Genomic DNA, 16,646 nt, shown 5'->3' with positions numbered 1-16,646 from the left:
AATACAGAATCCTCCGGGGCTGTCGACATCTCTGCTTCTGCCAAAGTCTACAGCATCGCACAGACTCTTCAACATCCCAGGGAAAATATCATCATCATACGGCATCCGGTTTTCACAAGAGTCATGTTCTGAGTACACCGACAACAGATCCTTTGCATCAGAAAAGACGCGACGGTGTTGGTTGGATAGCGGCTCTGCTGAAGTACATGTAGGTACTAGTCCGGTTTTCACAGGAGTCAAATTCTGAGCACTCCGAGAACAGACCCTGTGCCTTAAGAAAAGACGCTGGTGTTGTTGGTTGAATAGTGAGTGGGTCCAGTGAAGTAGGTATTATTCTCGATACACATTTCGGTGGCGACCGGCGTATATATACTCTGTGAGGGCAGTGTGTCTTCTTGGCGTCGGCAGGTTGATTCTATGTCATGGTTTGAGTTGCCAGCACCAGTTGCACGTAACGTTACCAGGGGCAGTGTGTTTTTTTACGAGCGAACCGTCCTCCTGAGCTTGCTAGATGTCTGACTCCACGGAGGAGTGGGTGTGGAGTTTACCCGCGTTGTTGTGATGCTGCCGTACTCGGTAGTCTTTCTCCGGATGTCCTCTACTGCTCACACCTGGGGCAAGGAAATACACAACAACATAAGTAAACACCTGAAAGGTAACATTTGCAAAGCAAATGCATAATGTTTACCTTCACATTGGGATGGTCTGGCCTAACAAACTACTGCTCTGGTACTTCTTACTCAAACACACTCATAAGTATGGTGACCAGCCCCTCCAACTCTGTCCTGCCACTTGCTACATAATGTAATCCAACACCACAGGGTGTCTGTCGGCTACAGCACTAGTTACCACGGTGACAGCTGTCTTGTCAAAGTCATTGACCTTATTTGTTTGGAGAAGGAGAATCAAAACAGAGAAAAAACAGTACATGCATGTCTTCCTTCTGTTTTCCACAAACTGGGTTCCCATTCCACAATCAGTGTCACAATCAATGTGTTCTGTATTCTAGTATATCCTACTGAAATTATTCTGTGGTTCTTCTCGATTTCATTTCTTAATCTAAGGGTGAAAAGCACAACTGACCTGCGTGCCTGTAGGATGGTTTATAATACGGATATTTGTACGTCATTCTGGGCAGGCTGTCGCACTGGTCATCCTCCTCACCCACACTGAGGCCGCACCGGCTCTCTGACGGCAGCGACCACTGGCTGCGGTTGTTGTTCTGGTAAAACGTGCGGGGTGGGGGAACGCTGCAAATCGAACCGTTGTCTCTCTCCACACAGCATTTCTTGTAAGAAGCACACTGGAAAAAAAAAACGTTAAACAGCAAACTAATTAGCATGAAAGTTTGTTACAGTTCGTAAATTACATAGCAAAAATTAAGTGTTGTCAACTCAAAATAAGTGTTACGTACAATACGTATGACAGGCTGAAGAAGTTCTTAACAGAAACGACACAGCTCTAAACGTCTTACTGAGGGACACCTGCGTGAGCGTGAGATGTCTTTAGAATTAGAGACACCTAACCCTTGAACATCTAACTCTAAACAACGTCTGAAGCTATCTAGTGACAATGCCCCTACTGTACTTGGTGACAGCGAGTTCCACTCTGTGATAGTTCTAGGATTTCTCAACACCTCAATGGTTGATAACTCTGGTAATAATATTAGCCTGACTAAATCGCGCTCCTGGCGGCCGCCGCCCTAGGTTGCCGCCCCCCAAAAGCTTGATGTCAAGCACGCGTAAAGCTGGCGGACTGTCGACGGCCCTGGTCCGCCATATATGGTTAATGAGATGCAAACGTCACGAACGGCCCTCAGACGGTGCGGCACCCAACAGAGATGGTTGCTATGGGCCTGTCGGTCGCTACCCAGTGATGGACGTCGGCGCGCCTCTCATGTCCCAAACTTGAAGTTTGGCCGAGGAAGGCACGGCCACCCGCTCGCGAGTCGAATCTGTTTCTATTTTCCAAAGTTTCTGGAACTTCCTCGTGGGAAATGGCAGCCACACCGAGAGAAAAGAATCTCATCCACGGATTTGTATTTGGCGTCACGATTTTCACTCGGCTATGTCCACATTTCGCATCTCTGATTAGTTGTAGCGTCCGCTTCCGGCAGCGCCGGCGGTATTGAAAATTGACCGAGCCGACGCGCGTGTAATCAACTTTTCTTTCTTCGATATAAGCGCTAAAATGCTATTTTCCACAACCACACATCGATATTCTAGTGAAGAAATGCATAGTTTCAAGAATCAGTCACGAAATTATATACTTCTTTGCGGATTTTTAACGTTTTTTTTTTCGTGCCATTTTGTCGTCGCTGAACCCGGAAGTGTGGACCTCGCTCTCGGCGTGAGTTTTCTTTTACCCACAAAGTAATTAATTTCTAGCGTATTTTACCCTGCGTTTTACCGATCAAAACAATAAACAACTCCCGCTGAGGAGAAGCCAGTAACATTTTAGATTCCAGCAATTATAAAGTATCGACAATTTGACAGGAGTCAACATCGTGGCACAAGAATCACAGTCGTCAACCCGCCGTTTTCGCTTGCTCTGCACTGTTTCACGATCTCGGTCTTCTCATAGCCGGTAGGAAGACACGAAAACACGTTGTTTCTCTGTTTAACGAAAAAATTGTATCGTCTATTCCTGAAGCGGCTCTAGGGGCCAGGGACTCCCAAAGTCCACACACACAGACTCCAGAATGCACAGAAACTCGGTTTCGGGCTAGTCGCAGCCATTTTTCTGAGAAATTCCCACCCGCAGTCGATCAAATTTCTCGTCCCCGCCCGGTACTCCGCCCTTCTCCGGCTGCCTGGCGCCGGCCCAGTCGGTTCCCACATTAATTCCTAATACTGGCTTCCTATTGGTGACTCCAGGAAAGGGAACGGGCCGCCCGACTTACAGCTATTCTGCCACAAGCTCTTGGGGTGGGGGTCATTAACCTCCGGCCGAGAGCTTTGTATACACAGGCTAGTAATAATATGACCCATAGACCCACCTGTGAGGGGCAGTTGGACTCTGTATCGTCCTTCTCCAGCTTGGCCAGTGAGTGTGAGTACTCCAGGCCGTTGAGAGGGTGTGGGTGGGCCAGGCTGTCCGCCACGCTGCCGCTGTACATGCCCAGGTCTCCGTCCATCATTGACTTCTGGTAGGACTCCATACACTGCCTGTAAAATACATCCAGGCACTTTACAGGCATGTCAAGACACTCTGCATGCAACTTCTTAGAAACAAAACCCCTCTATCCTTCACAAGAAAACATAGACTCAAGCAAGTGGATAAATTTTGAAAATTATTAGACGTTTGAGGTACTAATGGAAATTATGGAATGTAATTTAACTGTAATGCAAGCCTCACCTTTTGCTGATTTCGAGGTCCATTTCTGCAAAACAAATCAGGAAATAAAATTCAGTGTTGAGGATTTTGAGCCCTGATATCATATATATAGTGAGTTTGAGCTGGCATACACAGTAGCAATTGTTCATCAGTAAAACATTACATGACATACAGGAAAATAACGTACAAAATACACTGACAGTCAACAATAAGCAAGTAATATCATAGCATTTTCCCATCTAGACAATACAAGAAACTACTACAATTCTCCATCTAGATGCCATAACAAGCAGTACTCATTGGTAGGATGGTGGTGTGCCCTCCACATGCACATAACGATGAAAAGATCAGATAGCCTTTCCTCATCTACGGTAGACACTACAAGAAGTAGCTACTATAATCATCTCTCTACCAGTAACTATCCCCATTTACAAGCAGTACTCACTGGTAGGATGGTGGTGCGCCCTCCACATGCGCATGGCGATGAAGAAGATCAGATAGCTTTTCCACATCTAGACACTACAAGAAGTAGCTACTATAATCATCTATCAAACTATTCACATCAACGTACTATAACAGGTAGTAAAACACAAGCAGTACTCACTGGTAGGATGATGGTGTGCTCTCCACATACACATAGCGATGAAGATGATCAGCACGAGCACCATGACTCCCAGCACCACCCCCAGTATGAGGTACAGCATGTCACTGCTGGCCCGCGTGCTCAGGACCGGGCTGTTCTTCTCCGGAGCCCCGCCGTAGATGTTCACGTCGACCGGACCGCTGCCACCGCCGCCGCCGTTACCGTGCCCAGCTTCGGCATCGTTCACGGGCATGGGAACGGTTCCCAGCGCAGTTATGGCTGTACGGAAAAGAAGATAACAGTCAAAAAGTGTTGGTTGCACATGTTCATGTCTACCTCCCATTTCTATTTTCTTCCATTTCCCATGGCTGTACAGAAAGGAGGAAACAGTCATGACCAGATCTGCGTTTGAGCGCAATGGAGAAATGGGTAAAGTGTAAGAGGGGCAGAGTCATACCAAAGACCTTAAAAATTGTACATTTGTAAATATGATCATTGATAATGGGGATGGGAACCATTCTGAGCAAAGTTATGGCTGTACGGAAAAGAAGATAACAGTCAAAAAGTGTTGGTTGCACATGTTCATGTCTTTCTGTCTACCCTTTTCCTAGCGAACTTATGGCTGTACAGAAGGTATCACACAAAAGTGTTGGTTGCATGTTGCACACATCTATTCCCTATTCATACTCTTTTTTTTGCTGCGCTCTGCCTCATCATCAAGAGTGGGAACAGTTCCCAGCGAAGTTACAGGTAAATAACATTTTCCATTGTCTTTATGTTATCTGTATTTGAGTGCAATGGTCAAGTGGATGCAGTTTTAATCTGTTGCATCAGATTTTATTTGATTGTTGTCCACCTTTTGTTGCTTGACTAAATGTAACCATGTCTTGTCCTGTGTACATGTATGCTGGGCCCCGTTGGAAAGCAGCTTCTACTGGCTGACTGGGTTACATAAATAAATGTGAGAAGTCAGACAAAGTTACGTACGAACTCCCAGCCCGGTTGAAGCATTGCATCTTGATGTACGTTTTGTATTTCTCACCCCAACTTTGCGTTTATTTTTGTTTGTGTTTTTAATGTTTCATGAGCAAAGGATCCTTATGTGCTTTCTGTCATATGGTCACAAATCTACATGTATGTGAATATAATAACATAAATAATCTACGTTATGAAATAAAGACTAAGCTTTAACTTCCAACACTTAGATTATGGAATTGGGACTTACCCCAAATTTTCGGTTGACTCCATCAACCTTGTTCACGGAATGGACCCGTCTACTCTTGGACTACTCGGGTCCACTCCGTGAACAAGGTTGATGGAGTCAACCGAAAATTTGGGTAAGTCCCAATTCCATAATCTAAGTGTTGGAAGTTAATGCTTAGTCTTTATTTCATAATGACTTGTACCAACACAGATGAACTTTCATGCTAAGATAAATAAACTACGTACGCAGTGTCTCCTTCATCATGACGTTGCTGAAGTCCGAGCTCCCCGCCCGGTTGAAACACTGCATCTTGATGTCGTACATGACCTCGGGCTGGAGCCGGTCCAGACGGAAGCTGCGCACGCCGACCCCGTTCACCACCGTCTGGACAAAGTCCTTCTCGTTGTCGCTGTCCGTCTCGCGGTGGTAGATGTAGAACCCGTCGATCGGAACATTGTCGATCGCCATGTACTATAATCAAAACAGCGATAATGGGTCAAGTACAGGTACATGTACAAGGTACACACTAGTACTAAAGCCTACTATGAAAGTAAATCCGTCTCGCGGTGGTAGATGTAGAACCCGTCGATCGGAACATTGTCGATCGCCATGTACTGTTGGGGTAAAAAACAGAGATTATTGAATGAAGACCTGTGTAATACATTGGGTTAGGTACAGGTACATGTACATGATCACACTAGCACTATAGTCTATTACTAAAGTAAATCCGTCTCGCGGTGGTAGATGTAGAACCCGTCGATCGGAACATTGTCGATCGCCATGTACTATAATCAAAAAAGCGATAATGGGTCAAGTACAGGTACATGTACAAGGTACACACTAGTACTAAAGCCTATTATGAAAGTAAATCCGTCTCGCGGTGGTAGATGTAGAACCCGTCGATCGGAACGTTGTCAATCGCCATGTACTGTTGGGGTAAAAAACAGAGATTATTGAATGAAGACCTGTGTATTACATTGGGTTAAGTACAGGTACATGTACATGATCACACTAGCACTATAGTCTATTACTAAAGTAAATCCGTCTCGCGGTGGTAGATGTAGAACCCGTCAATCGGGACGTTGTTGATCGCCATGTACTGTTGGGGTGAGATGGGAGGGTGGTTATTGAAGGAATATACCTTTATTGTTCATTCAAACCCACTGGGTTAAGTACAGGTCACAACAAACGAATAGCTTATCTTGGAAGTTCGTCTGTGTCTGTAGCAATCATAGTAAAACGTTGAACTTTATTCCAACACAAGGATATGCAAGGATCAAATTTTCAACGACCACTGTCACCTTCATCAGGATAAGAAATGACCGATCACTTTCGAACGTAAACCCACGAAAGTTACAGAAACATGACCTTATTCACGAGAGATTTTACGGATACGTGACGTCAGCAATTGGTCAGACGTGCCAGGCACGAATAGCTTCTACATACATGTACAATGTGTGCCAACACATGATCAAGCTAACACTAGATCAAAACTACTATATACTTTCTTTGTTTATTGCTCATCATTTTACAAATGTACAACAGCAGGGGGAGCTGAAGCGCATCCCCCTGAATTAGGTACAATTTGTCACATTATTTAAAAAAACAACATTCACATTGAAAAATAATATATCTAAACTAACATATATACAAAAGACACATATAAAAATTATTTACAACAGATATGCACATAGTTTCTTGGTAAGGCTATGCAAAGTCCAGTGTAGGTTCAAGGTAGGTTGTTGTAGAGTCTAATGGTATAGTGCAAGAAGGACTGTTGCAGCCGTTTGGTTCTTGCATGGGGAACAGTGATGTTGAAGAACAGAACAGTATTTCCTAACTGAGTGTGCAGTTGATATCACAATATGAATATGACCCTACCTTCCATCTGACAGAGATGCTGGTGGGACTGACGGCAAGAATCTCCGTGATGTGCGGTCCAACCACCGGCCTGCTCACGTGACCTTTGACCGCCTGACCTTCGACCGAGTACTGGCTGGACTGTTGGCTCTGCCGGCTCTCCCCGAGACCGTTAATCGCGATGACTCGAAATCTGTACGTCTGGCCTGGAAACAACACACGGTATCATGTTAGAAAGACACGAGATGTCTACCCTACATCATAGCCTTACAACAGAAGCCTCACACAAAGTCCAAGCACCACTGAAATGCAAGATACACCACTGGGCTCGAAATGCTGGGTGCGTGTCAATGGCCATGACTTGAAATCTGTAGGTCTGGCCTGGAAACAACACACGGTATCATCAGGGTTCTCACTAGAATTTTTCACAGCATAGGGGTCAGGTACAGAAGGACAAATTTCGCAGCGCAAGTCACGCATTGAGCAGAAAAAATTTGAAACTCACAACCCCCTGAGACGCTATTTCTTCTTTATTGAGGGCCAGATTTTGTGAAGTTAAACTTAAAGCTTTAGCTTCATTTAAAGTTATACTTTCATTTTATGCAAGATTTATGAAGGTTCTCCCCAAAAAACACCCCATGCTGGTTAAAAGACAGCATTGTGGTCCAAATCACAGCATAGGGGGTCCAGATTACAGCATAGGGGGCCCCTATGCTCAAAAGGCCTGATGAGAACACACAGTATCATGTTAGCAAGACATGAGAGAAATGTCTACCCTACATCACAGCCTTACAACAGAAGCCTCACACAAAGTCCAAGCACCACTGAAATGCAATATACACCACAGGGCTCGAAATGCTGGGTGCATGTCCATGGCCATGACTCGAAATCTGTAGGTCTGGCCTGGGAACAACGCACGGCATCGCAAACGTCAGCAGGATGCAATATATCTGCCGTATGATGCCATCAGTTTATGATACCCTACATGTAAATCCTCTTGAAGGGTACTAATCTACCAGGGCTCGTGAAACAAATACAAATACATATAACAGATACACAAACTTATAGACTTACATACAAGTACATGTACAGACTTATACTAAGAAATGAGAGCTGCGAAAAATTATAACTAAAATGACTAAATCAACTACAGCCATAGAATCATATCTTAAGCCTCACAGAAACAGATCCAAGCAGAAATGACTTAAAAGGCAAAATATTGTACATGTACATGGTATCTCACAGGACCAGACTATCAAGTTTTCTTCAGTACAACTTATCTAGATCTTACTGAGATCAATGTTTTGATCTAACATACTTTTATACACTCTAAGGTTTTAAGATTCATAGGTACAGGTGTACACAAGTTTCTCCTTACCTGGCTGCAGTGTCTTGACCTGGTAAGACAGCGTGGTGGGGGGGATCTTGTCTGACGCCGTCCTCCACCGCTCCTTGCTCCCGTCTGTGATCTTCTTGTACTGCACCTTTTTTTTTTTTAATAACAAAGAAATAACATAAATTGGTAACCATCCAGTTACAAATCAATACCTAATTTGTCATCTCAAGAAATATAATATACAAAATAAGGGTCAACAGTCAAACAAAGAAACAGACAAAAGTAGCCATACTAAAAGTTCACCACAACAGTACTAATCACCAAGAGTGCCCCATTTTCCTAGATGTTTTCCCACCTTTCCTTTTCTTGCAGCAATATAGTATTCAACTTTAAAAAAAAAAATTATAGATCAAAGAAAGGATTCAAAATTTACTTTGTTGGACTTTCTATTATTGTATAATATTATAAAGATTTTTGCTGACAGAATAATTAAATTTTATTAAATCTTGTACTGCACCTTGAAGGCTGTGATGGGGGAGCCTCCGTTGGACCTCGGCACCCAGGAGACGTAAACGGACGTGTCGGACGCGCGGCTGATCCGGGGTTTGCTCGGAGCTTCGGGAACTGGTGGGAGAGAAAAGGGAAACTTGTCTGGCTGGTCCAATTTAGATCATGTTAGCTGGTATCAAAGTCACGGGAAATTTGTAAAGTATGCTCGATCAATGTTTCAACGTTTGGCGCCTACGTAGCAAATACGAGTCATTGTTCGATCATTTCGATCCATACCGACAAGGGTTAGATTGTAATATTGCATAAATGGCATATGTATGACAATTTGAAAAGAAAAAAGAAAAGGGAAACAAAGTTACGCCGGTGAAGGTTAGACATCCAGGTAATAAGATACGCCAAAAAAAAACAGTTACTCAAGCAATTGGATATGACTTCGGAAACGGAAAACAAAGTTACATCGGTGAAGGTTAGACATCCTGGTAATAAGATACGCCAAAAAAACAGTTACTCAAGCAACTGGATATGACTTCGGAAACGGTCAGATGTTTCAGGTGGCATCCACTATCTTTCATCAGTGACACTGGAGAGTTGCATCATCCATGTCTTGACTTGTCAAACTTTTGTTTTCTTTTGGACTTTAGAAAAATTTGTCTTCAATGATTTGTGTATCAATCAATAGTTCGTGCTTATAAACCTGCTTTTCTGACAACTCTCCAGTGTCACTGACGAAAGGTAGTCGATGCTACCTGAAACGTCTGACCGTTTCCAAAATCATATCCAGTTGCTTTAGTAACTGTTTTTTTGGCAAAAACAAAGTTACTCTAAACAGCTGACAATTCAATGTCTCAGAATTCCAGTCAAAGGACACTTCACACACTGAATCGGTAATAAACAAAGGCTGACTACATGTACACGAGGGGAAAAGGACACAACGTTTCCAAACCTGGTTCTGAGCAAGCAGGAAGCGTGAGAGGTGAAGAGAAAGAGTGACAAAGTTAGAACATAGTTAGTAGCACCACTACTGAGAAAACTGCACAGCATCATAGCCTCTACCAGGCCTTTCTACGGGAATATGGATTGTAGAATTCGGCAAAAAGGAGAGTAAAATTGGCCCAGGAAGTCCGGCTGCGGAAGGTTGTTTCTTTCCCTCCAAACTGCGCAGCCAGTCAGACCTACAAGGTGGTCAAACTCCACTGGCAAATATTCTCCTATATATAGCCAGCATAGTTAGTCTGGTAGAAGACTAGTAGTTACACCATCAGGGATGGACTGCATAGCATGCTGCATTTTCGGAAACATGTCTCAAACAACCAAAGTGCTTTGACAAGCATGTAGCACCTTTCTTTGCGCATGAATGAAATGACGTGGTTCCTATTCAGGCTTTCAATGTCCAGTGCATCAAACTTTCATGCTAAATCTTGTGTTTACTGTTAGGTTTCAGTTTCATTCTTTTACAAGAAGTTGTTACTTAATTAAGCAACTGGATAGATTTTGAAAACTGTTAGACATTTCAAGTAGCATCCACTACTCTTCAGTTTTCAAAATCTATCCAGTTGCTTGAGTAACAAACTCCTTGTGTATCTCATTACCTGGATGTCTAGCCGTCATAGATGTTTCACTTGTTCATTTGAAGAACAGTGTTAGTCAAGAGATACCATTCTTCTTGTAAACCATTTTTCTTGTAAATATTTTCAATTTTAGCATAAGGAAGATGACAGTGGATGCTTAAAATGGTATGGGTGAAAATCTGAAGACTTATTTTTTTTTTTTGCCATGGAAAAAAGACCAACCCAATGTACATACCAGACTGTGAAGAAGGGCCTATGGGGGTTCTGGGGCCACTAAGAGGGGGGACTGGAGCGGAACGTCCACTGTTCTGGCTACCTCGTTCCCTTTCTCCTGTGAGGACAGTTCAAACACCACACACAGGGGGTTAACAAGGACGCCACACGTGTCACAAACAACACAACAGTTCAGACAACACAACCAAATTCACAATATTACAAGGACAAATATTAGAAGTAACTGGAGATGTCACAAAAAACAGAACAGATAATACGCTAATAGTGGTCTCTGAAGTAACGAGGGGCAGGATCTTGAACATAAACATTCAGTTGTCCATGTCTATCAAGAGGCTTTATCAGATATCCACATTCTGCATCAAACTATTTTGTCAGCCCCACAACTAATGACTAGAGAAAACAGGTTATTGGAGTTCAATCTCGCCTTAAAAAGCTGTCTGTCTATGACTAAGTGACAACAACTAGTCTTCCAGAAGAGGACACAAGTACAAACATGTATAAGACAGGGGATTACATCAACATACAGCTAACATGTTGTAAGATCTTGTCGATTATCAGTGTGTTTCATTCATAGTCGATCCACAAAACCTGAGTAACATCTCCTGGACCTATATCTTGTATTCATCACAGCTAACAGAGACCTCAGTACAAACCTCTCTCCAACATAGACAGTCTGTCTCAATGACAGTTTACTTCATGTTCTTTACTGTTACGAGGGTCCACGTCACTTTCACATTCAACTGTAACATCTTCCATATAGTTCAAATCATTTATTACAATACAGGTAGATTCTCGTGATTGGTAGATCACAAACTCAGTACAAACCTTGGACTTGTTTCTGAAGCCACATGTTCCTCTCCATGATGTTCTGCCCCCGTCGATGGTGAAAGTCTCCCGTCTTCACGACGGCTACAGTCATCGGAGTGGTCGGGACCACTGCAAAATACAAGTCAAGAAATATGTGACTTCTAAAATGTTTACCAAAACTCCACAGAATAATATAGTAAGTTTGAACATTAGCCACTTTCGGACATAGGATGTTGGAATTGATGTTTTTAAAATTTTTTTCTAAAAGACACCAAACTTGTGGCACATTTTGCATTGAAATAAGTGTTTTCTCGGATGGTTTTCTCAGTCAGTGTCTTCCGCATTACCCTTGGTACCTCAGAAGATATGGAATACACCATGTAGTATTCTCTATTTATCTGAAAATCAGGCTTAAAAATATAGCTTTCGAAACTTGACTTACAGACTGTAAGAGTGGCGGCAGCCCACGACTGTCCCACCGCGTTCCTCCCCACACACTTGTACTTGAAACAATGATGCTGTTTACACTTGACTTGGCTTTGTATGAGCCCCAGAAGATTTTGCCCTTTTGGGCTAAAGGGAATCGAAATAAAGAAAAACTAGGGGGCCCAAACTCATGTCACTTCTTCCCTACCCCAAGAGCTACCTACGAACTAAAATTCGTGACCCTAGCATGTCCTGATCGCGAGATATCAAAACCGGAAGTTCTGCTGCAGTACCAACAAAAGCCGCCAGGGGGCCCAAAATCTAAATCATTTCTAGGTCTCATCAAGACCTACCCACCTACCAAGTTTCATGACAATGCATATTAAGCTTCTTGAGTTATGCTGTTCACAGACAGACAAACAGACAAACGGACAGATGGACAAACGCTACTGAAAACATAACCTTCTTGGCGAAGGTAATAAAGACTTACAGACTGTGAGAGAGGCAGCGGCCCAGGACTGCCCCACCGCGTTCCTCCCCACACACTTGTACCGCCCTTCGTCCTCCCTGGTCACGCCGACGACGCTCAAGCTTCCGTCTTCGATCACGACGCGGTCTCCGTCGGGGGTGACGGGCTTGCCGTCGCGTTCCCACCGGACATCCGGCGCAGGGCTGCCGGATATCCGACAAGCGAACACGGCAACTTCCCCGGTTTCGACGGCAGCGTCGGACGGGCTGGTTTCCACTGTGGGGTAACCCTCCGGCACTGTGGGCAAGAATAAAATTAACTGTTAAAACGAAAGGCTAACTGATCTGTCACTGTGTTTGCTGGAAATTCGACAAGCGAACACGGCGTAAAAAATGAAACTAAGACAAGTAAGTATGTTTTCCTTAATAACACAACTACTTTACTTATTTATTTGGATCCACATGGTCCTTAACATGTAATTATACATCAATACAATGAATGGCTACTGACCTTCCACCTTGAGCCATGCCTGTGCCATGACAGTGTTGAGAGAGTTGCTGGCCACACATTGGTACATGCCTGCATCTGTCGGCTGGAGCTCAGCGATGACCAGGTCTGAGTCTGCGAGAAACACAAGTTACAATTCCAGTCAGCAGAAACACTAAAAGCACTGAAACCTAGGTAAAACTACAGCACACTGGTACATGCCTGCATCTGTCGGCTGGAGCTCAGCGATGACCAGGTCTGAGTCTGTGGGAAACACAAGTTACAATTCCAGTCAGCAGAAACACTAAAAGCACTGAAACCTAGGTAAAACTACAGCACACTGGTACATGCCTGCATCTGTCGGCTGGAGCTCCCAGATAACCAGGTCTGAGTCTGTGGGAAACACAAGTTACAATTCCAGTCAGCATAAACACTAAAAGCACTGAAACCTAGGAAAAAGTACAGCACACTGGTACATGCCTGCATCTGTCGGCTGGAGCTCCCAGATAACCAGGTCTGAGTCTGTGGGAAACACAAGTTACAATTCCAGTCAGCATAAACACTAAAAGCACTGAAACCTAGGAAAAAGTACAGCACACTGGTACATGCCTGCATCTGTCGGCTGGAGCTCAGCGATGACCAGGTCTGAGTCTGTGGGAAACACAAGTTACAATTCCAGTCAGCATAAACACTAAAAGCACTGAAACCTAGGAAAAACTACAGCACACTGGTACATGCCTGCATCTGTCGGCTGGAGCTCTGCGATAACCAGGTCAGAGTCTGTGGGAAACACAAGTTACAATCCCAGTAAGCACAAACATTAAAAACGCTGAAACCTACGTAAAACTACAGCACAATTCCAGTCAGCATAAATGCTAACATCCCCTGAGTCACCTGACAAGTCTAGCGGAGGACCGCCCTGGGTGGAAGAGCCTTGTTGACAGTCTAGTTGCCCCGACGGCAGTGACATGACTGCTATGGGACCGGTGAGGTGAGGATAAATGCTAAAAACACTGAAACCTAGGTAAAACTACAGCACACTGGTACATGCCTGCAAGTTTGCAATCCTGGTAGGCAGAAACACTAAAACAACTGATAGCTAGGTAAAACTACAGCACATTGGTCAAAAATAGTTGCAGATACATAAAACAAAATAAAATCAGACTGTAAGAGATCCCTACCTTTTTAAAGTTAAAACTTTTGTTCCAACACAAAAAATTCTCTCACCTAAAGCTTTTTCTTGAGAGGGGTGAAGGAAGCCATATACATCAGGGCCCATCACCCTACATTGAACAGCGACGGGGGTCGACATCGTCTACCAGATACCTTTGACCCAGTGTTGACATCACACTTCAAAGAAGCCACGTGACAAGCCTCACTGGGTCAGTCTACTGAGGAAGACCAGAGTGACTGGTCGAAAGCTCTAGGTGAGAGTATTTTTGGTGTTGGAACAAAAGTTTTTTTTTTTTTTATTTACTTTAGAATTCACCTCAAAACAAGGCTCGTGAGAGCCACTTACATGTTTTGGGTTACAGTGATGACTGCGTGGTCAGATATTTGTTCACCCTTGATTTAAACCGTTGGAGGTTGTAATTAGCGGTGAAACATTCACGGGGAAGCTTGTTCCACAGTGAAGTGGTTCTGGGGAAGAAACTGTCAGCATGAAATTTTCTCATGAAGTTTTAACTTTAAACATATAACTACCAACAAAGATGAACTTTCATGAAGATCCCTACCTTGTTGGAAGTGCCTCTCGTCGAGACCCACAGGCTGGATGTTGTGTAGCCAGTGGACCTGAGGTCTGGGGGAGCCTGTTGTTCTGCATGTCAGCGTGACGTTCAGACCAGCGGTGGTCACCGTGTCTTCTGGGCCTTGGCTGATGCTACTCATGTCTGGAAAGAAAACACTTACATGTTATACACCACGTATATATAATGTAGGTTTTAAAATCACTTCCCTTAATTACTTTTAATGTGGTCAAGTATGTACTTAGTGTATTTTTAAATCTGTCATTGTTGTAAAACACGCAATTCAGCCTGTGGCTGCCATGTGTTTTTGACGAATAAACCTTAGTTTCATTCAAACCTTTCATTCACCAAAGAGCAGTTACTCAAGCAACTGGATATGATTTTGGAAACAGTCAGGCGTTTTAGATAGCATCCACTACCTTTGACCAGTTGTGTGTTGTACTTTTTAAGGTTCACAGAATTCTTATGGGCTCATTGGCACAAAGGGATCCTTTGATACTGCTATTCTTGCTACACTTGATAAAAAAAATTCTTGTCTGACCAACCAAGTATACAACTTTTTGAACTTATCAATAAATGTAATATTCTGACTAATGTAACTGATCTGAATGTAAAACTCTCCCTGTTCTTACCAGTGTATACCTCACAATTTGAAATATCAATTAAGTTTCATAATATTTCTACCCAATAAATAAGAAGTATTGTTAGTCAAGACTGGCGAAATTTAATAGTTAAGACGTACCTGTGACTGTGAGGATGTAGTTTACTCTGACTCTGGGATTTTTGCCATTTTCTGCTGAACAAGTGTAGATGCCTGCATCATCTGGCTGTACGTCCTTCAGTAGTAAGTTATCCAGGACCCTGAAACGGGAAATTTCATGTTGTTTTCTTTGTTTACTTCGCCAGAAGGTCATGTTTTTGGTAAGGTTGTGTGTGTGTGTATAGCATGGTAACTCAAGAAGCTGTGGATGGATTGTCATGAAACTTGGTACATGTAGGTGGGTAGGTCTTGAGGAGACCTCGAAATGATTTGACTTTGGGTCTCATGTCATGGTGGCTTGCTGAACATGGAGAATGGCCTTTATAATATAATAATAATATTATTGAGGATAAGTACAAGCAATGAGTGACTTATTGGTAGATTGATTAATTGAAAGAGAAATATCTGTGTCAAGGTAAAGGTACAAGCAAACAAATGTAATGCTGAGATTACATTTCCGCATTACAAGTTTCCAAAACTTTTTTGTGTTTTCTTCTCTTCTATATCATACCGTTCTTGAACTCTGCCCGGCTGGGCCACGGTTTGGAAATGTGTCCTCAGCAATAATCTTAATCTTAATCTTATAATTACTGGAACAAAACCCTTTCGGGTATAACGTCCAGGGAAGGTCTTGCAATTGGTGTGCGGCTAAGTACGGCCGGTGGTGGAGGTGCTCATAACGAAGTGAAAGAAAACTTAACTGTCTGTACAAGGTGCCAAAAAACTTAACTGTCTGTACAAGGTGCCAACAGAAAAGTGATGGCCGTCTTAGCATGATGTATGTTCTACTCAGATGTGGGCAGGCCCATAAAACAGGCCAGTCCCACTTTGAAATTCGGGAGTGACAAGCATGTGGCTATGTCTGTGGGTAAGGGATCCAACAATTTTTTAAATACGGGATTGTCAATGATCGATGCACGAGGCAGGACCCACCGTTTAGCCTTGTGGAGTTGTCCCTGGTCCCTTCTCCATGTAACTGATGGCGTGGGGAACCCTGAAGCTACACACTCCAGCAGCACGTCAGACCCTCTCTGCACAGTCAGGGTCTGGTGCGAGGGAGGGTACACGATCTGTGCTGCCTGTTTTCTTCTCGGCTCTGGAAGAAAAATAATCGATAAACGATCCATTAGATACTCTATGAATTGTAATTTCAGGTCTTGAAATACTTTTTTCCCTACTATCATGAAAGTTCATCTGTGTTGGTAGTTACACAACACAAAAAATTCTCTCACTAAAGCTTTTGACCAGTCACTCTGGTCTTCCTCAGTAGACTGACCCAGTGAAGCTTGTCACGTGGCTTCTTTGAAGTGTGACGTCAA

The 16,646-nt window shown here is 43.4% G+C and overlaps 1 protein-coding gene across 1 annotated transcript in view; it reads right to left on the bottom strand.

Moving 5' to 3' along the window:
- Positions 1–490: 490 nt before the first annotated feature.
- Positions 491–16,646, bottom strand: part of LOC109484053 (brother of CDO-like) — a 31,710-nt gene continuing 15,554 nt past the window's right edge. The window contains exons 6-21 of the mRNA XM_019787246.1: positions 16,261–16,423; positions 15,310–15,428; positions 14,556–14,711; positions 12,844–12,954; positions 12,355–12,630; positions 11,457–11,567; positions 10,633–10,728; positions 8,837–8,943; positions 8,362–8,467; positions 7,005–7,189; positions 5,369–5,594; positions 3,941–4,198; positions 3,358–3,382; positions 2,999–3,167; positions 1,084–1,303; positions 491–611 (exon numbers count right to left, since the gene is read on the bottom strand). Of these exons, the coding sequence (XP_019642805.1) occupies positions 508–611; positions 1,084–1,303; positions 2,999–3,167; positions 3,358–3,382; positions 3,941–4,198; positions 5,369–5,594; positions 7,005–7,189; positions 8,362–8,467; positions 8,837–8,943; positions 10,633–10,728; positions 11,457–11,567; positions 12,355–12,630; positions 12,844–12,954; positions 14,556–14,711; positions 15,310–15,428; positions 16,261–16,423 (2,432 nt within the window). The 3' untranslated portion in view covers positions 491–507. The remainder of the gene's footprint in view (positions 612–1,083; positions 1,304–2,998; positions 3,168–3,357; positions 3,383–3,940; positions 4,199–5,368; positions 5,595–7,004; positions 7,190–8,361; positions 8,468–8,836; positions 8,944–10,632; positions 10,729–11,456; positions 11,568–12,354; positions 12,631–12,843; positions 12,955–14,555; positions 14,712–15,309; positions 15,429–16,260; positions 16,424–16,646) is intronic.

This window comes from Branchiostoma belcheri, unplaced genomic scaffold, assembly GCF_001625305.1.
Source record: "Branchiostoma belcheri isolate BF01 breed outbred unplaced genomic scaffold, Haploidv18h27 scaffold68, whole genome shotgun sequence".
NCBI classification, from domain to species: domain Eukaryota; kingdom Metazoa; phylum Chordata; class Leptocardii; order Amphioxiformes; family Branchiostomatidae; genus Branchiostoma; species Branchiostoma belcheri.
Note: the sequence above shows the minus strand (reverse complement) of the source record. Positions and strands in the feature narration are given on the sequence as shown.